This window comes from Cervus elaphus, chromosome 18, assembly GCF_910594005.1.
Source record: "Cervus elaphus chromosome 18, mCerEla1.1, whole genome shotgun sequence".
NCBI classification, from domain to species: Eukaryota; Metazoa; Chordata; class Mammalia; order Artiodactyla; family Cervidae; genus Cervus; species Cervus elaphus.
In genome coordinates this window covers 61,754,257-61,776,327 of record NC_057832.1, presented here as the reverse complement: position 1 = coordinate 61,776,327, position 22,071 = coordinate 61,754,257, and the positions used below count along the sequence as shown (strand labels likewise).

At 36.0% G+C, this 22,071-nt stretch overlaps 1 protein-coding gene and 1 long non-coding RNA gene across 3 annotated transcripts in view; one reads left to right on the top strand and one right to left on the bottom strand.

Moving 5' to 3' along the window:
- MDFIC (MyoD family inhibitor domain containing) overlaps nt 1–16,960 on the top strand; it is a 93,672-nt gene extending 76,712 nt beyond the window's left edge. For both annotated transcript variants that reach the window (XM_043871612.1, XM_043871611.1), the window contains exon 5: nt 14,205–16,960. In XM_043871612.1, coding sequence (XP_043727547.1) covers nt 14,205–14,452 — 248 coding nt within the window. In that variant the 3' untranslated portion in view covers nt 14,453–16,960. The remainder of the gene's footprint in view (nt 1–14,204) is intronic.
- Nucleotides 1–22,071, bottom strand: part of LOC122673762 — a 389,014-nt gene that overhangs the window by 5,596 nt on the left and 361,347 nt on the right. The gene's annotated exons all lie outside the window — the stretch shown is intronic.

Below are 22,071 nucleotides of genomic sequence, written 5' to 3'. Positions count from 1 at the left end.
TCTTGTTCCCCTTCATCTTGCCTGCAGTGTCTGTTGGACTGCTGTGCCTCTTTGGTGGGGGCCTGGCTTCGCTGTCAGGGCCTGGGAGCACACCCTGGCCTTAAGTGAGGCTCATCCTGCCTGTGTGAGGCCTGCGTGTCCTGCTGGGATGCTGGCCTGCCTCCATGGGGGCTGCAGGAGCTGCTGGGGCCCCTCAGCCCTTTGAACCCTTGCTAAGGAGCGCTCAAGTTGCGGAAGTGTTGTTGTGTCTGGCCCCAGCCCCGCGGATATTGTCAGTGTCCCCCTAGTCTGTTCGTTTACTCCCATGCTGCCACAAAAACCTCACATCACATGGCCAACGCTGGGGGCTCTCGAATAGCCACTGATATTAGCCTACAAATACTCCAGATGGGGAGTACCGATTCCAGATGGTGACATAGACCATCCTGAACTCACCTCCTCCCAAAGCCATACCAAATATATAACTCAAGAAGATAAAAGTTCCTCTTTACAAAGGACCTTGGAGACTTGAGGTTTGGAAGCTGAACAACTCCTAAACATTAGGCAAATGAGAAAAAAACCTATATCAAAGCAGTTAAGTGGGGCTGAGACAAAATCTTGGTGTAGTGACCCACAACCAGAGGAAACTCAAAACCTGGAGCTTCTCCCTGAGGGTAGGGGGTTTAAACTTCATATCAGAGACTTTTAAGACCTGCAGAGAGATAAGTTCCCAAAACATCTAAGGTTTGAAAAGCCAATGATACTGTCCTTCCATGAGATCCACACGGTTATAGTGACTGAAAAATAGCTCTTAAAGGGCTTGCTTGCTTTGACTCACCTGTCACCGGTGCAAAGACAACCAATTGCGAGGTGCCAGACAATATGTGAACGAGACCTATTTGCTTAACTTTAAATATCAACCCGAGGGACAAGCATTTAACACACACACACATCTAGGGCCTACTGAATTTCTCTCTGGGCACAGAGGCTGGCGGGCACCATCTCTGTGTTCCCCTCCCTCCAGTCCACTGGTATCTCCCACTAAGGGAACTTGTACCCTTCTCTGGGGCTTTTCCTGGTGGCTCAGATGGTAAAGAATCCGCCTGCAATGTTGGAAAACCAGGTTCAAACCCTGAATTGGGAAGATACCCTGGAGAAGGGAATGGCTACCCACTCCAATATTCTTGCTTGGAGAATTTCATGGACAGAGGAGCCTGGTGTGGAGTATTCATGTCACAAAGAGTTGGCCATGATTGAACACCTTGATTCTTATGAGTGCTCCCCAGAGTCATCTGTATATCACCTGCCTCTGATAGCCACCAGGACTACTACAGCATACTACCTCACGCCAGTCAGAATGACCCTCATTAAAAAGTCTACAAATGCTTGAGAGTGTGGAGAGAAAAAGGAACCCTCCTATACTGTTGGTGGGAATGTAAATTGGTGTAGCCACTATGGAAAACATATGGAGGTTCCTCAAAGAAACTAAAAGTTGAGTTGCCATATGATCTAGCAATCCCACTCCTGGGCATATACCCAGACAAGACTATAATTTGAAAAGATTACTTGCACTCCTGTGTTCATAGCAGCATTATTTACAGCAGCCAAGACATAGAAACAACCCAAATGTCCATCAGCAAAAGATGTGGTGCATATATACAGTGGAATATTACTCAGCCATAAAGAAGAATGAAACAGTGCCATTTGCAGAAACATGGATGGACCTAGAGATTATTATGCTAAAGGAAGTCAGAAAGACAAACACGATATCACTTATATGTAGACTCTAGAATTCTATACAAATAAACACATCTATGAAACAAAAACAGACTCACAGACATAGAGAACAGACTTGTGGTTTTCAGGGGGGTGAGGTGAGGTAGGAAAGAAAAGGAATGGGAGTTAGCAGAGGCAATCTTACATATAAGATGGATAAACAATGAAGTCCTATTGTATAGCACAGGGAGCTATATTCAATATCCTGTGACTAACCATAATGGAAAAGAGTATGAAAAATAATATATATATATATATAGTTGTATAACTGAATCACTTTGCTGTACACAAATTAACACATTGTAAATCAACTGTATATATATAAAAAACTGGAATATTCATAAATGTGCAATGATTAAACAACATGCTATTGAATAACCAGTGGGCCAAAGAAGAAATCAAAAGAGAAATAAAATACCTTGAGACAAATGAAAAGGAAATACAACTTATCAAAATTTATGGGACAAAGCAAAGCAATTCTATGTGGAAAGTATATACTAATAAATGCCTACCTCAAGAAACCAGAAAAATCTCAAACAGCTTAATTTATACTGCAAGGAACTAGAAAAATAAGAACAAAGTCTAAAGTTAGTAGAAGGAAGAAAACTACAAAAATCAGAGTGGAAATAAGTGAAATAGATAGACTCACCAAGAGAGATGACTCAGAATCAGAAAAGGAAAAGTAAACATTATAAATTTTACCACATAAAGGAACATAGGATTCTATGAACAATTATTTTCCAACAAATAGACAACTTGGATAAATTTCTAGAAACATGCAGCTTACTAAGATTGAATCAGGAAGAAATAGAAAATCCAAAAAGACCTATTTTTAGGAAGGAGATTGAATCAGTAACGAAAATTAAAAAAAAAAAAATCCTTCCAATAAACAAAAGTTAGAACTAGATGGCTTTATTGGTGAATTCTTCCAAACTTTTAAAGAAGAATGAATACCAGTCCTTCTCAAACTCTTCCAGAAAATAGAAGAGGAGGGAATACTTGCAGATTTTTATGAGACTAGCATTACTCTGATACCAAAAATAAACAAAAACACCACACACACACACAAAAATTACATGATGCTATCCTTGATGAACAAAGATGCAAACATCCTTGACAAAATATTAGCTAACTGAATTCAATACATCAAAAGGATCTTACTCCATGATCAACTGGGGTTTATTCCAGGGATGCAAGTATGTGATTCAGCATCCACAAATCAGTGTGATATACCACATTAACAAAATGGAGGATAAAAATCATGATCATTTCAATAGATGTAGAAAAAACATTGGACAAAATTCAACATCCTTTGTGATAAAAATTCTCAAAAAAGTAGGCATAGAGGGAGCATACCTAAATATAATGCAGGCCATATATGATATGCCCACCACTAACATATTCAACAGGACAAGCTGAAAGGGTTTCTTCTAGGATTGGGAACAAAACAAGGATGCCTATTCTCACCACTTTTATTCAGTATAGTACTGGAAGCCCTAGACAGAGCAATTAGGCAAGAAAAAGTAGACATTCAATTTAAAAAGAAGTATAAATGTCTCTGTTTGCAGAAGACATGATCTTATGGATGTATAGAAAACCATGTCTAGACACTTCCAAAAACTGTTAGATCTAATCATTGAAGTCAATAAAGTTGTTGTATCCAGTATTAATATTAAAGTCTGTTCCATTTCTGTACACCAATAATAAGCTATCAAACTTAAAATAATACCATTTATAACTACATCAAAATGAATACCCAGGAATAAATTTAACCAAAGAAATGAAAGACCTCTATACTGAACACTATAAGACATTGATGAAAGGAACTGAAGAAAAATAAATGGGAAGATATTTGTGCTCATGGATTAGCACAAATCCATAATATTAAAATGTCCATACTATCCAAAGCAATATACAGATTTAGTGCAATCCCTATCAAAATGCCAGTGGCATTTTCCACAGAAATAGAACAAGCGATTCTGAAATGTGTATGGAACTACAAAAGATCCAGAATAGTCAAAGCAATCTTGAGAAAGGAACAAAACCAGGAAATCATGTGCTCTGATTTTGACTATAATACAAAATTATAATACAAAGCAGTATGGTATTGGCATAAAAACAGACACATTAACCAATGGAACAGAAGAGAGAGCTCAGAAATAAGCCCACAGATATATGGTCCGTTAATTTATGACAAAGGAGACAAGAATATACAATAGGGGAAGGACAGACACTAATAAATGATGCTGTGAAAACTGGATAGCCATGTTCAAAAGGAAGAAACTGGTTATATCAAAAGATATAACCACTATCTTATACCATAGACAAAAATTATTATAAGACTGAAGACTTGAATTTAAGGCCTGAAGAAAGCATAGGTAGTCAGATCCTTGACACAGTTCTTGGTGATGACTTTTTAGATTTGATCCAGAAATCAAAGGTGTTGCATTTAAAGCAAAAATAAACAAGTAAGGGTACTTCAGACTAAAAAGTTTATTCAAGACAAAGGAAACCAGTGACAAAATGAAAGGCAGTCTACTAAATGGGAGAAAGTATATGCAAATTTGGATTAATTTCCAAAATATATAAATAATTCCTATAGCTCAATAGCAAAGAAACAATCTGATTTAAAAACTACAATGAGATATCACTTCACACCTGTTAGAATGGCTGTTTTCTAAAAGACAAGAAATAAGTGCTGGTAAGATTGTGGAGAAAAGGGAAGCCTTGTACACTGTAGAAGAGAATGTAAATTGGTAGTCACTATGAAAACAGTATGGAGGTTTCTCAGAAAATTAAAATAGAATGACCATGTGATCCAGCAATTCCACTTCCACGTATTCATCTGAAGAAAATAAAAACACTAATTCAAAAAGGTACCCCAGTGTTCATTGCAGCATTATCTACAATAGCCAAGATATGGAAACAATCTTAAGTGTCTACTGATTGATCAATGGTTAAAGAATATATGGTGTATATTATACCATGGAATATTATTCAGCCATTAAAAAGAAGGAAACCTTGCCATTTGCAACAACATGGATGAACCTTCAGAGCATTATGCTAAGTGAAATAAATCAGACAAAGACAAAATATCATTATGATCTTATATGTGGCATCTTAACAACTATAGAGGAAAGGACCAGGTTGCTGGTGGCCAGAGCCTGGAGGTGGGGAGGGGGGCGGCAGACAAAATGGTTGCAGGGTGTCAAAAGCTATAAATTTCCCATTATAAAATAAATAAGTTGTGTGGATTGACTATAATTAGTAGTACTGTATTACATATTTGAAAGTTTCTCTGAGAGAAAAAATATGTGTAATTATATACAATAACGGATGTTCCTGAGACACACTGGTGATCATTTTGCAGCATATACAAATACGTACACCTGAGACTAATATATGTAAACTATATGTCAATAAAAATGAATAAATAGAATCCCATATGGCAAAAGTATTATTTTACTGTTTACTGTTTATATTATTATTACCATCATCATCTTTTACATGATAACCCATGTAGGATACCTACATGGCTTAAAAAAAATGCTAATTCTTTTTCATTATATACTTTGGCACAATATTTAAACAAGCACAAATCAGAAAATGTGAGGCTGAAAGGTAAATTGTAAAATAAACACAGTGGCAAAAATAAAAATGGGAAAATATTAAGCTTTTGGGAGAGATTTCTTACATCATTTTTATACAAATATATATTTTCTTATACTTATTTTTTGTCCTAAACATAGATAATATTGTGACCAACTTTAGCAGACTGTTTATGTAGTGATTCTTTCTAGGAAAATGCTTTTAAGATCTAAAGTAGATTTTGTTATCCAAAAGTTAAAGTCAACCTTCCTATTAATTAAACTTTTTGGATTAGAGATATTTCAACTGGCCAGCTAATAAAGTCAGCACTGAGTAGGTTCAAGTATGGTTTTACTGTCTTTGCTTTCTAGCTTCTTGAGAAAATAAATGGATAATAGTTTAAATATGGGAAAAGATTATTATTTTTAAATCTCCTGCTGTAGCCAAACACACAAGATTGACTAAATCTTTCCAGGCAGATTTCTGCTCCACTCTTCTGCAAATTCTCTTAGAATTGCCTTCTTGAGTCTTCTTTTTAAGTATTTGAACTAAGAACAGAGCCTTTAATAAACCTTCTTAGGTTAAAATAGAATGGCTCTATTTTGGTGTGGTAATCAGAGTGAACAATACATTGAAAGGTAGAGAGTTGTAGCCTCTCTAGAATAAATATTGTGCCATCGTCATCATTGTTATCACAGTAATAATATTTATTAAGTACTTACATGATAAATTCTTTACTGAGTACTTTGTATATATTGTCTCTTTTAATCCTTATCTTAACCCTTTGAGGACAGTAACTTATTACCAGCAATCAAATATATGATTTTAAATATGTAGAGATTCAGTAAACTAATATAAATAATACTTGCACCATTGATATTTTTTCACTTTTCTTTTGCTGCCTCACTGCCCACATACTTTTCTTTTAATGTGTTTTAAATTAAACACTTCTACTAACTCAGCATTTAACTCCCTGGCAGGTTTCTGTCTAAAGCTCCTAGGAAACTTTTCGTTTCACTTTTTGTTTCCTTCTTAGACTTTATAAAAGGTGACTCTAGAAAGGACTACTTGAATCAGGATTAAAGTTAAGTCATGACCGACAATCACTGGATCAAATTTCTTCTGAGAATTAGGAATATTTTAATCAATCAGCTGCAAATCAAGCAGCAGGATCAACAAAGAGGAGAATGGAAAAAAAAAAAACCTGCTCTCCACTTACTGTAATTTAAAATATGAATGCACTTCCCATAGGAGGAGAAGGGACTCCAGGACTTGGACACGTGTTAGGAAAATGATCAAGGAGTCTCTCTATAGGGTAGGGGAGAATGGTGCTGTTTTTCTTCCAGTTCTTTTGAGTTCATTTAGAGGAAAGATAATAGTAAAGGTTATTGTTCAGTTTCTCTAAGTGTGGTCTTTATGCTGCAGTGGAAAACGTAACTTGCTCTCTTTCTTTTACCTCCTGACCTATCTCACTTTCTTCCCTACTAGGAAAATCTTGACTGTGTTTTGGCTAAGATGCATGGCCTCGCTGGGACAGCAGTGTGCCAGAGGGCTCTGTGTGGGAGGCGACTTCAGGCCAATTTATGCAAGCAGCCGGTCATTCTAGGGCCGTAGGCCAGAATGCTGTGCGTCCTCTGGCTTGAACACACACAGCTCCTTGGAGCTGAGCTACCGTGCCGTCTTAGTAAATATTTCCTGCCCCCACAATCACTTGAAGAGCGGAACTCCCTGGAGATGTCTACATCTCGTCCTTCACAGCTGACTTTTCACAGAGGCCAGATACTAACTTAGCCATCCTGGCTGCGATTCAGGATGACCAAAACCCACTTTCAGCCTGCTTTTGGATTTTATTGAGAAACAGTTGCAGCAAAGCAGTATCTAGCCTGCATGGTGAGTCCCCCTTTGTCCTCCCGGGGTGGATGTGAGCCTCAGCAGCTAAAGACATGGAGTCACCTATGGGTGCTCTGACTCTGCTTATAAAGCTAGAGTCAGGTTTGATTGCAGTACAGTTTCCTGAATTACTAATTACACATACTGACTGCTCATGTTTCAATCTGCATTTGCTCTTTGGCATATCGTTGGCCTGTTGGAAAAAAAATAATGAACCCGTTTCTTTGTATATACTTTACATGATGGGGACCTGATAAAGTATTTTCAAGCATTTTCAGTCATAGGAAGTGTTATTAGAGATTACTCATGATAAGACACATACAAACCTGCCTTTGCTCAAAAATGGGTTGTGGGTTATTCTCAGAATTCACTGCTGTTTGCCCTTCCCTGTACTCTGCTGTTTGGTGTCTTTGTTCCAAGAAATTCAAAGCACCTGTCATACCACATCTTAAAAGAAGGAAACTAAAAAAATAGACTTATTTAGAGTACAGCTGAGTTTACTGTACAGAGTTTTCTGATGGCTTTTGGGGTTCCTTTCACTATAACAAATTGCTTTTCTCATATTTGCCTAGTATTTGGGGCTACCAATGATTGGGTAAATCAATTTGGGATAATTTTATTATTAAACTCATGTTTACTTACAAAAATAAATCTTCAGTCTCATTTTAAAGAGAACAAAGAGCCTCAAATTAGTCACAGATATTTCCACCAGTCACGTAAGATACTGTTTAAGTAAGGTTCAGTTGTTAACCTTCATGGCCTTGGGAAGCTATAACAGACCCTTACCAGATATGCCAGCTGCATGGGATTTAACATTGATGACCTTCCAGAGGACTAAAAGATTTTGTTTGGATTTATGTCTGCAAGTAATCTGTACTAGTTTTTGTTTGTTTGTTTGTGTTTAAAATCAAACACTGTGCCAGGTATTTCCCTTTATGCTTTCTTTCTAGCCCCTTGGCCGCTGACTTCTTTCTTTGCTTTCCTAAATTTACAGTAGCTGTCAGTCTTGTGCTGAATTCTCCTCTCAGTAACACACTGAATTGTGCAATTCTTTTGGGCCCAGTTTGGAAAAGGCATCCTTCCCAGAACCTAGTTGGCTTCTCAAAGGTTAAACGCTTTTGGCAAAAAACTACAAATATGACCGAATAAAACCATAAAAACTAAAAACCACAAGAACAGAAGGAAAAACAATTATTTCTGACAGTGAACTACATGGATGCAAAGGGCTCATCTTTTTTAAAATTTGTTTCTCCATTTGTCTTCTTAGTTTGTTAATTCTTATAATCCTCTCTTTGCTTCAAATAAAACCAACAACTCAATGCCTTTTATGATTTTCCATCCCCCTGGGGATGGGAGGGGTAGTAAACTATAACTGCTATTTCTTCTTAGATTATTTTAACCTTTTCGTTACCTCCCGTCACAATCAAACTACGCTTTCCAGAACACAACTGGAAAGAAAAATCCTTTTGGCAAGGAATTCAGATCAGGTTATTACACTGATTTGATAGGATTTAGGGATTCACTTTTTGGCTTGTTCCTTTTTTGTTGTCATATCTGAGTATTTTTCTACTTATAAAGTACAGAAAATGGATGTGGTTTTGGTAGATGTCTCTATGAATGCACCTTGCTTAATATCACTTTAATCTCTGAAATGAATTTTGAATTGTGGCTTCTTCAGATTTGATTTTTCAGAGCAGCCCAAAGTACTTTGCCAGTAAATTATGCAGGATAGGATAACTATTTTTTGTAAGTTTTAATATTTACCAATAAAGCTTATTTTTTAAAAATCTGTCATAACCATATACTCTACCAGTAGAGTTCCTGTTTACTCTCTACATTGCTCCTGTTCATACCTGAATTTTTAAGTTTTAAATTTAGATTACTTTTGATTGAGACACCATCTCTGTCTTGGCTGCCTGCCCTCTTTTGTCTATTTCACCAATGGGTCTGGAAATTTACGAGTTCTCCAAGTCATCAACTTTGTTCTTTCTTGAGGATAACATTTACTATCAAGTCTTCATTAAAACTAAAATTCAGATTCATCTTTAGAAAGAAAACATGAATCAAGGCTGAAAAAAGATCAGCAAGACAAATCATCAGAAATTAGTTATTTATAACTGACCTCCTCCAGGAAGATGTACGAAATGTTAAAAGTAGTCATTCCCACACCAGCAGCATAGGCTGCTGGATTAGACCATGGGTGATAGAGGGGGATCGTGTGGGCTCCGATCCTGGCTCTGCTACTGCCTGCCTTTGTGACTTTGAGCAGATCTCCTAAGTTTTCTATAAAACCTATCTGTGGTAAAATGGGGATAATGCCATTATCGCTTCTTAGAGATGTTATTTGAATCAAATGAATTGATATTTGTAAAGAGCTTAAAATAGAATTTATTACCAAGTTTCATAAATAAAGTACAAGAGTGGTAAAAATATCTCTTCTAAGATAACACATTTCTTAATTAATAAATGCTTTTTCTTCATTAATGCCAGGCTTCTTCTACATAAAACCACCATTGGTATCCATTATAGAAATTACACTATGTTGTTGAACACAGTCAAGGAGTGTGTGATCTATTTAGCACTAAGAATTTATTTTTTCAGGTTCTTTGTTTACTAAAAATACAAAGTTTAATAGAATTAAATTCTTTGTAGACCTTGTTAGCTACCAATGGAAATTTGGAGAGAATCTGTTCTTGGCTTAGGGCTTCTGATTTTTGTATAACAACTGTCACTATTGTCTAAGATCTGGAACAGATTTTAATTCTCAAATGAATATGTTCTCTGAGCAGCTATGAATGGTTTAGCTGTGACTGTCACCCCCATTCCTCTTCATCTTGAGGGCAGCTGATTTCATATCATTCACATTCAGTCACTCCTTCCTGACTACTATTGGTTTCCCATCCCGTTCTGTATACCAGAATGGCTGGACTCCCTTATTCTGAATAAGACACTAAAACTTTTCTATTTCATTCCAACACCAAATTTGTTAATAACTCCTCTTCTTTTCACTTACTCATTAGCCAAACTTGTCAATCTTCCACTTTACTTCCTTAGTCTATCTGATATCTCCATCTGGCATCTCCAGCTAAAGAAAAGATTTGACTGAATTTCTCTCCATCACTTCAAACTCTCAGTCTAAACATAAACTCATGTGCATCTTATCTCTTTACTTCAAAAAGTCAGTACCAAGAGAGGACAATCATATTTGACAAAGGACTGATGGATGGATGTCTTCACTACATGAAAAACTTCTACACGTCAATAAGAAAAACAGGCAATTCAATAGAAAAGTAGGGAAATACATGACACCTGTTTCAAAGAAGAGGCAACATGAATGACCAAAAGCATGAAAAGATGTTCAAATTTATTAGTAAACAAGTAAATGAAAAGAAAACCATCATGAGATGCCATGAACATCTTATGCCAACAAATTGGCATATATGAAAATATGACAGTTTCAAAGTTTGGTGAGGATGTGGAGCAGTGAGCATTCTCATACTTGGTTGTGGGAATACATTTTGGAGCAGTCACTTTAGAAACAAATGCAGTATTACCTAACTTGATTAAATATATGTGCATCCTAGAGCCCAGCAATTCTACTGTCAGTTATTTTGCAAGTTGGCTCTAGGAGACTTGCACAAACCTGTTTCAAACATTAATGTTTGGAATAGCAAAACACTGGAAATGACCAGAATACTCCTAAATAGGATGGATAAATATAATGTAAAACAAGTGAACTTTAACTACAAGAATCAAGAAAGGTATATCTGAAACATATAATATTGAGAAAAATGTTACTTACAGGAATTTATGTGGTATCATTTCCTTTCTGATAGATTATGTAGGGATATTTACACATTCATTGTTGTACAAAGTACAACAAAAAGCAAGGGAAGAGGAAGATGTACTTAAGAAGGGACCAAAGAGGGTTTCAAAGGTATTGTAACCCTCTAAGGCTGGTGGGAAGGCCATTCTTTCCCCTTAAAGATAAGTTCACTACATATACTTCAATGTATGATATATTTCATGATTAATCCATAAATGATCTAATGTTCAATAACTGTGCTTAAGGTACTTCAGTATCAGGTAGTTCTTACGGATTCCCCTCTTAGTCTTGAAATACACGCCATTCCATAGCGGAATACAAATTAAGGTTGGAAGTGTCCTTAGAATTAGTTAATGTGGGTATTTGTTTGAAGATATGTTGAATAGAACTGACTTGCTTGCCAGTTAAACACTAACTTCTTAATAGGAATAATAATAATAATAAAGTCAGCTCTTTATAATGTTTCAGATATTTTACAAATCATGATGATGACATAATCCTAGATAAACTCTATTGAACTGAGACATATAAGATATCAGGATAAAAGCTTATAGAAGGAATGTAGAAAGAAGGAAAGTAGAGGCTCTCTAGAAACCCAGGACTTCCCAAGGCTATGGACTTGGATCCATGGAGTTGATTTCGCTGTTCTCCTGCTATGATTGGATACCATAGTCCCCCCTTATGTATGGTTTTGTTTTCTGTGGTTTCATTTACTCACAGTACCAAAGTATTCAATAGAAGACTCTAGAAATAGACAATTCATAAGTTTTAAATTGCATGCTGCTTCAAGTAGCATGACGAAATCTCATGCCATCCTCTCCATCCCACCCAAAACATGAATCATCCATTTGTCCAGTGTGTTCCACCTGTTCATATGTAGCAACCCTCTTGATTTCAGACCAACTGTCTTAATATCACCATGCTTGTATTCAAGTAACTTTGATTTCACATAATGACAGCTCCAAAGTGCAAGAGTACTGATCCTGGCAACTCAGATATGCCACAGAGAAGCTGTCACGCACTTCTTTGAGTGAATAGGTGAAAGTTCTCAACTTAATAAGGAAAGACACAGACACAGACACACACACACACAAAAACTATATGCTGAGGTTGCTAAAGTCTGCAGTAAGAATCAATCTTCTATCCATGAAATTGTGAAGAACAGAAAAGAAATTCATGATAATTTTGTTATTTCACCTCAAACTGTAAAAGTTATGGCCATAGTGTATAATAAGTGTGTAGTTAAGATGGAAAAGGCATTAAATTTATATATTTCAAGAGAGACTACATTCACATAACTTTTATTATAGAAAGTTGTTATAACTACTATATTTTATTAGTAGTTATTGTTACTGTCTTTGTCCAGTTTATAAATTAGACTTCATCATAAGTGTATGCATGGGGGAAAAACAGTAATATATAGAGTTCAGTACTATCCTGATTTCAGGCATCCACTGGGGGTCTTGGAATGTGGAGGACTACTGTAAGTGAAGACTACTGTACTACTAAAAACATTAGAGGAAGACAGAAACTCACAGACTTAGAATTCTATGATCCTTTTCCAGTTGTTCCATAGACCATTTTATATGAGAGTGGGCTTAGCCCTGAGAAGGATGGGAGGAAACACCAATGTATTTTTTTAGCCTCTTTTTCCCCCCCTCTGGCTGAACCAGGCAGCTTGCACGATCTCAGCTCCCTGACCAGGAATTGAACCTGGACCATGGCAGTGAAAGCCAAGAATCCTAACCATTAGGTTACCAGGGAACTCCTAGCCTTTAATTCTACAAACAACTCTGGAGTTTCCTTTTTGAGTTTTTCTTGACCCTCCTCTCTTTTTGCCATCTGGCATGTAAAGTATGTATTTCCCACATTTCCCCCTTTTACAAATTTATAGACGCTGCTAAGTTAGAGACTATAGAGAAACAGGGGAATAGTCAAAGGTGGGGGGGGGGTGGTTATGATGGAATACACAGTTTGATGAAACTCCATCAAAGGCACTCAATCTTAAAGCCAAATACAGAAACACATAAGTCATGTCACAGTGGGATATAGATAGGGGATTGTTCTATACTGTCTGTTGCTGTTCTTGGAAGCAGAATCCCCTCATTAAAGCTTGCATCATATGAAATTTTTAAAGAAGGAAAGGAACACAAACACACACCTATAAATAGTCCTGCTAAAAATTCATAAATATTTCTGAAATAAGACAAATGTCTTATAACATTGGTCTTAAATTATTTTATTGCATGTATTAAAGTCTTCCAGAAATAGACATTTTCTTCAGTTGCTCCTTTTACTTGACTCAAAATTCTGAGGAAAGAAGCTTAGAATATGGTGTACTAAATTTATTAGATTGTAATCTGTTGATTTCTCACTTCTTTATATCAGTTCATGACATTTGTTGTTCAAAAAGGCATCATTAGAGATGTCTCAGTAAAGTACTTCATGCACGGCAAGTGGGAAAGCAGTGTTACTGTGTCATTATTCACATTTGCTAAGGTACATATCCTTTGTTAGAGATAGGCAGAACTATCCCAGAAACAATGGTTGGGGCTAGGGTCTGTTTTTAATTCGTGTGAAACCAAAAAAATCAGGGGCCATAAAATTGAGCCAGTTTTATTGAGAAATAAAATATGCTGATCCCAGTTTAATGGATTCCAATTTAGCTGTTAATTTAATTATTCAATAACATACTGAATGTATCATTTTTAAATTTTTTTCCTTGCAGTTTTAGAGCAGGTGGGGACATTGCAGTAACTTTCTGTTTTCTGAAGGACTTTAATGTCATTTAGCAGAGAGCAGTAGGATATAGGGAAGAAGGATGAGAGGCATAGAGGTGTGGAACCTAGAACGAAGGACCAGTGCACAGTGAGTAATACTCTAACCCATAGGCACACACACACATGTATACACAACTACAGTCTTTCCCTCCCCACCAAATGCAGTATCTGCTTCTCAAGATTGTTCATTTAAATTTAACCTGTTTCTTTTCATCCTTCCAACCCACAGGAGACTTCTAGGACTGCAGGTCTTTAGGTTCTGGATTACTTACTTTCATCAAGTATTATTCAGCTTACTGATGATTTATATATTTTGTGTTCCTTCTTTCTCTGACTGTGTGGTCTCCTCCCAACTGAAAATGAAGACTGCTGTGTCCACTGTATCCTGGCCTGCCTGTTCTGTGAATTCCTGACCCTCTGCAATATTGTCCTGGGACAAGCTTCGTGTGGCATCTGCACCTCGGAAGCCTGCTGCTGCTGCTGTGGAGATGAAATGGGAGATGACTGTAACTGCCCTTGTGACATGGACTGTGGCATCATGGATGCCTGTTGTGAATCATCAGACTGCCTGGAAATCTGTATGGAGTGCTGTGGAATTTGTTTTCCTTCATAAATATTTATCTTCTGTTTGCGCTAAAACTGGAGAGTATTTTAAGTTTTTTCTTTTGAGGGAAAAGAAAAGCACGTGGTAAAATTCTCATCAAACAACCCAGTACTTGCACTGTTAACTTGTTATTTTAGGTAATCTCTGAAAGCCTTTTTTTCTCCCTCTAACCAAATCCACATGGTTTAATATGTGAAATTTTAACTACTTTTACACTTGTTAATAGGTTGCAGTGACTGAGGGACATTTTGGCCAAAAACAGAAAAAAAGAAGGAAAAAAAACCAAAATGTCTCCTCCTTTTTATACTTATCTCTCTCTGTTTCTTTTAACCAGTCTTAGGAGCCCCTTGCTCCAAATGTATTCTTTGTTGGTGGTTATTTAAATCAGACAACTTATTGTTAATGTTTTTGCAATGGTTAAAGTAAGATTCCTTAGAGTAGACTTTGGGGAACATGCCCACACAAGCGCTGGGCACCTCACGTCTGTGTCCACGCTCTGCTGGTTCACAGACGCGGAGCACCTGCCTTGTGTGACCTGCTGCAGCGCCGAGACGGATGGCGTTCAGCTGCCATCCAGAGAAGCAGAGGGAAGTTTAGGCAGAGAGACCTGTAAAGAATAAGCCAGCCCACAGGCATATCGAAGTCATGATTATGAGAGAGAAACTCAAAAGGCTGTAGGGATACACACAGAAAGGAAGAGCTAACGTCTATGGGAATATTCAGAGGGCTTCGAGGAGAATGTGGCATTTGAAGGAGGCCTCTTGGGATGAGTGATTCATCTGCTGCTTGAATGAATTAGCTTTAGGACCAAGTTTTAGGTGACCAACCTGAGCTGACTGTGCCCTTGAGCAGTTACAAGAAAAATGCCTCATGTATGTATTTTCTTTAGTTGTGGCAATACATCTTTCTTTAAAAACTATAAAATTTAAGTTAACTAAAAATAAGCATTTTTTTACATAATTTAGAGGTTATGATAAAGTTTTGATAAAAACAAAGCTTTATTAAAATACCTATATTTTATAAAGAATGTGGAGCACTTTTGAAAAGTTGCACTTAAATTAGGAAAATTTTTATATTAAAATCTCAGCATTTTGATTTTGATTTATTCAAATGCTTTTCTTTTGAGAGCTTTAAGTATTTTGCAAGGGGAAGGGTTATTTGGTTAAGAAGCAAACCCCCCAATATTTGTAAGCACAGTTAACTTTAAATACAAATTATTCCTTCCAGTGCAGTGGGAATCTTGACATCCATTACTATGACCAAATTTCAGTATTGCAATTTTACATTAAATCCAAATGGTGGGTTATAAAGATCCTTAAGTGTAAAGAAATAAGTAAGACTTATTAAGTTACTTATTAAGACTTAGTAAGTTACTAAGACATAGAGACTTTGTGTGGTACAGATGAAAAGAAGAGTAAATTTTCCTACTACATGCTCTTCTGCTAAGCTTGATGTCCCCAACTTGTAGTTTGGTTTGATTTAATGTAATACCTTGTAGAAATTTTGAAAGTATATCTTTGGATGAATAGTTATTTTTTATTATTCCAATTGAATGTCAAATTGATAGTAAAAACAAATGCATATTTTTAGGAAGCCTTTTAGCAAATGTAGGCTTTTAAGATTTTAAAACCTGAAGCATGGGTATGTCACCAAGAATTTTTCCTTTGAGATGAAACCTAGTTTCCACTTATATCATTACTTAAAAGGCTTAAAAAAGAAAAAAAAATAGCAAACTCTTGAATCCCCCTTTTAGTGCTCTTTACACACACACACACACACACACACACACACACACACACACACACACACACACACACACACACACACTTAAATTGTCAGGCTTAAATAGAATTCTAGTAAACAGCTATCTATCTTTTCCTGGCCTAAAGAGCATTTTTGATGTAACAAATGAAATATGAGAACCTCTTTCTACTATTTCTTAGTAACCAGAATCTGAATATTTACATATATCCAAAGTTAACATGTATATATATTAGGATGTAAGAGTATCAACTTTATATTGATATATAAAACCTTCTAATGACCTGGAATCATTAAAATAGTATATCTGTTATACTGCAAAAATTCTATGCCAAACAGTTTGTCTAATATTTAAGTGTATCCTGCTATTTACAATGATGATGTTAGCACTTTTAAAATAATGTTTCTCTGTAACAGAGAGCATTAATTGATAGAATTTTAATCTCATATTTATATTAATAGTACTTTTCCTCTATTGTCTATTCTGCAGTCATACCACAAAGTACCTTGTATGATTTTTTAAAATAAATGAAAAAAACAAAAGTAGCAAATGTGAAAATATTTTCAATATGTATTTTAGAATTTCTGTATGTAAAATATTTTGTTGAATTATATGGCCATCATAAGTGCTCTAGTTTACAGTTACAGATTTGGTCTCTCTTTAAATGTGGAAACGTAATCTTAAATATTTTTAAACTGGACCTGTATTATCCTGAATATACTATTTTGAAATAAAAAAAAAATGATTAATCTAATTGATGGATCAATATTTAAATGAATTCAACTATAATTTAAAAGCTTAGGATTTTCTTTTCTTGTTACATCCTTCTCTGAAAGATTTCTTAGTCTCCTATGTAAATCACATGACTCATGCCCATAAATGAACTATGAAAGATTCAGATCAGTTTATACTGCAAATCATAGTTGACAAATGATTTCAAAACATGGTAAAACATGGTTTTCTGTTAAAACTTCACAGTAGAGCAAAATTCACATTTTTCACATTTGTTTTTTAGTAAATTGCTTTTACCTATTTGCTTTGGAATTATCTCCCAGCTTATTAAAAAACTGTGGTAAATATATATATATATATATATATATGCTGGAATTAGACACAAAAGATCTATGGAATTGGGTATTTAATGAATTTCACCCAAAAGTAAATCATCAGAAGTACTTTCAACTAGGGTTTTTAGTGGCACAATTTGTAAGTAGTAGGAAATGTTTTGTTATTAGTATTTAACCCCTTGAATCACTTTATTTAGGAGAAGACATTTTACTTAGGAGTATAATAATTTTATTTTTGTGTTCTTATAGTATATTGACTATATCCATTTCCCTCACCTGAAATAGCCAGTGTTTCTCTGAACAGTTCATGGAGTAACCAAGGCAACCTTATGTAATAACTTTTCATTCTTCATCTATACAAACTCTTATCAGTGCCCTAGATTCTAATGTTATAAACGTCAAAGTCACTGCCTAACATAAATAAGATTCGAGTCCAGAGTCTCTGTGGCTTGCCTTCTTGAATTCCAGTTTCAATGCCTAGATTTACCCAACCATCTAATGAATGTTTATTTATTAATAAGATTATTTTTCATACTATTCAAGACCTTTATGCCCTTTCCAATTACGTGTGATTTGTAGGCCTGTAAGTTTATTACATCTAATCTGACAGGCAAGATAAAATTTCATCAGACACTATAATATCCATTTTTCTCTTATTTTAATACTAATATAGAAAAGCATACCATTTTTGTTTTAAATGACAGTTAATATAGGGATAGGGTTTATTCTACACTTACTATTTATATTTTAAAATTGAGGCTTGGGTACTACAAGGCATTCTTTTTAACCCTTCATCTCTATGTCCCGTATAATCAATAAATTTATGTGACTGTTTTCTTTAAGTCCCTCAAGGGAATCAAAAAACCCTCAGGATGTTTCAACCTTCGGGAGACGTTTGCCACTTTCCATGAGAAAACTGTTACTGAGGCTACGAATATTTACTTGTTCATTTCAGATTACTTTTAGAGATTATGGTTAAAATGGAAGGGGTTGATGCAGACCTAATGTGGAGGGGTGGTTTTCGCAAAAGTCATCACTGGTGACTAAATCCGCCATGTATTTTCACATTGCAGAATTCCCAATGAACACTGACTGCCCTCTCTAAAGGCCTGTGAATGAGTATCATCCAAATGACCAAATTTTAGTCAAGTTCAACAGGCAGTCTGGAGGTGAACAGGATTCTAAGCAGAGCCACATCAAAGCCTCAACTAGAAAGAATTTCTATCTAGGCAAGCAGAAATCAGCATCTCACTCTTCGTCACACTGGGACAGCTGGGTGACATTCTCCACCTGGGCAGTAACTACAGCCCCTGAGCTGCCAAGAGAGTCAGACACAACTGAACAACTAAACCACCACCACCACAAGCAGCCAAATGTCAAAATGAGTAGTTCCTTGCCTTCCTAGAGAACTGCAGCCACTAGTTGTAATTCTGTTTGTCCATTATTTATGCCCTTGATCCCTCCTCACCTTCACCCTTGCTAAAAGAGAATCTCAAATTTATTTGTGAGGTGACTGTGAAGAAATCAATTTAGCTAACCATGCCTCAACATATTACCAACAGAGGGTATAGATATATCTGTTAAAGATGAAGTATAGCTCTGCAATTAAGTGTTCACTTTCAGGCAGGTCTTTGAGGTTCAGTGGAGAATGTAATTATTAGGAAAACAGTGAAAAGCAAATTCACACAAATTCTCAGTTTAGCTTGAAAAACTGAAAAGGTTCTTAAGTTCTGTCTGATGCATAAAGGGGTAGAAGCAAAGGAATTACATTCCAAAGCCAAGAAAGAGGGTGTACAAAAGCAGCTGATCCACTTGACATAGTTCATAGCCTTTTGCAAAGGAATAAAAGCCCGTTGAGCAGGGAACCAAAAGATCTCATTATAGGATGAAGCCAGGCCATATTAAAGCTTGTGCACTAGTAACTATGTCTAAAAACAGCCTGCTGTTTTATATTGAACCAATACATTCTTAACTTGGTAGGTTGCAGTGTAAAGATGTACAGAGCCTGTCTGCTGGATGCTATGCCAATTACAGATGTGACGGAGTGGTGTCAAACACCTACAAATAGTTAGGATCTCAAGCAATCTTCGAGTGAAACAAAAGAAGTTTTAAAATGTCATCTCAAAACCTGGATAGCACAGTTCATCATGTGTGTCTGACTCTCAAGTGTCTCAAGATCACCTTTATTATATAATTTAATGTGGACCTCATATGATCCCTCAATCAGAATGCACAATTCTTTCAAGGACATGAATAGTGCCTGAGAGAGAAGGAGAATATCTTTTAAAAGTAACACCTTCAGATGACAAGGCATCTGTGATCAGCTCTGCAGGAACTACGTTTTATTGGTGTTGAGGTGAAGGAGGAGGGAAATGCCCATGAATACATATTAGACTTTGTTAGATCATCAGAAAGAATAATTGGGCATATTTATACAATTACATTTTTAGTAAACTATTATGCCAGCTTAACGATAATACATATTCTGGTAAAAAGTACATTAAATGGCAATCCTAAAGCAATTTGGCTGCTGAGGATGTCATTTTTTTTTTATCTAATTATTCACAAATTAATGAATAAAATTAAATTCCAATCACTGAAGAAAATGGAGCAATGGTGAGAATCAGAACTGCAGATTAGTTAAAGCAAAGATATGCAATGCATAACAGAATTAAAGCATTTCTTTTATTCAAACTCAGTGCTTAAAAAAGAACAAATCCATCATCTTGAAATTTGACTTGTAGCTTGACATTAAAAATAATATGAGTAGAATTTTCAGTGGGGTAAGCACAAAACTAGTTCAAGACGTGTCACTCTCGATTACTGTACTCAGGTGGTGTGCCCATTAAAATTCCCACTTGTGGGCTCCGCTCACTATGCAAATGGGGTCATTACCTGGAGAATTTAATTGGTTATGACACTGGGAGTAGGACTTTTCCTTTCAAAATAAACCTACTTACACACATTTTCACTAGAAATTTGATTGTTATATATATTTCGGATTGTTTTGCTCCATAAATATTTACTGAAATTGGACTATCTTTGCCTACTAATTTCTCACAGATAATTCAAAGTGGATCCAAATTACTTTGTGCATGTAGTTTTGTTTGTCTATAAGACTGGCTAGAATGATTTTTATAAAGCATGTTGCTTAACAAAATATTATTTTGAAACATCTTTGTATCTCTCACTCTACATGTGGGTACATTTCCAACGAGGGTTTTCATCACTGAATAGTATGCATGTTTTCTCTTTCATCATAGTTCTAAATATTTACTCTGAGGGGCTTCTTCCATGTTTCTGCTTTTTTGTCACTTAAAAAAAAAAAGTATAGTTAAAACGCTGACCTGCCCTCATGGGTGTATAATATACATAGCATCACTGAGGAGCCATGCTTGTAACATTTGCAAGGCACTTAAATTCACTGATAAGACAGGGTGAAGATGTTAAATTGTTGTCAGAATTAGTTCTAGAGAGAGTTCCACCAAGAGCCACGAGACAAGTGAATTTAAAAAGAACAACGAATCAGTACAAAAAGTACAGTTCTCCACACACCTGCCATCTGTTTTCAGTGATTGTGGTGATTTCAACTGGGAAAAAACCCTGAATTTACAGCTAGACAACAAGAATATCGATAATGGCTTGAACTTACAGCAAACACTGACATTACAGTATGGTTTAGTGAATGTAATATTAAAGTGGGCACCCAGGAATTTAGTTCCTAGGCACTGTCTCAACCAGCAGATACTAGAGTGAACTTGAAGTGGGACTGGGATTGCTAAAAGTATTGGTATAATCTCAGGGACGCCCTAACAGTTACTTGCAAGAGAGGGGTTCTGCAGTCTAAACTTGTATTACTATACCAAGTTGTACAACAAGCACAGATATTATCACTAGCTTGTCTGGACCTGAAGAGAATATTTTTCCTTAAATGAAGAAAAGAATATTCTAAAATAGAAATAATTCCAGGGATGATAAAAGAAGAAATACTACATATTTGTAACTGGACAGTTGGGCAGGAATTTTAACATCTGTAACTATGGGAAATTTCCCATAGAATATCAAACATGGATCCAAGTCTCTGACATTCATTTTTCTGATATTTCTAATTGCGCCCGGAGGATAAGAAGGAGTTGGCGCATCCAATAAATATAATCATTTACATGCATGGAGCTCCCTTTGAAGTTAATAGGACCTATGGAAAGGGGAGTTATGCACCACGCAAACGGAGTTCAACGTGAATCTAGTTCTTTCTTTTTAACATGCAGCCGTATTGCCAACACATTTGGATTTTCTTACTGCTTATCTTTTCTTTGTATGTGATGTTTCAGCTGGAGTGGAGCAAAGTGCTCCATGTGTAGAGGAAAGATAGCCTCAAAGAGAGGATGTGATATTGACAAGCTTATAGTCAGGGACCAGCTTTACAAGATAGTATCCAAAAGGGATCGGGCCTGACATTTGTAGAGCTTTTTAACTTTTCAAAAGGAAACCACATACATTTTCTCATTTGATCTCGGCTGCTCTACCATTTACCTACGATATACGTTTTTACTTCCATTTTACAGATGAAAAAATGGGGACAGATTGCTTCAGTTCACTTCCTAGAGCCACATAGTAACTGGTAGGATGTAGGAAACCTGATTTCTGTTCCCAGGTCTTTCCATTAGAACAATATATTTTTAAAGAAATCCTATATATAACTTAATAAAGAGATTCAGTCACAGCTGCTTGGGTTAAAACTGGAGTGAGGAAGTTGGGATCTGAATTTTACCTACCTTGTTTCTTATCTCCCATCTTTG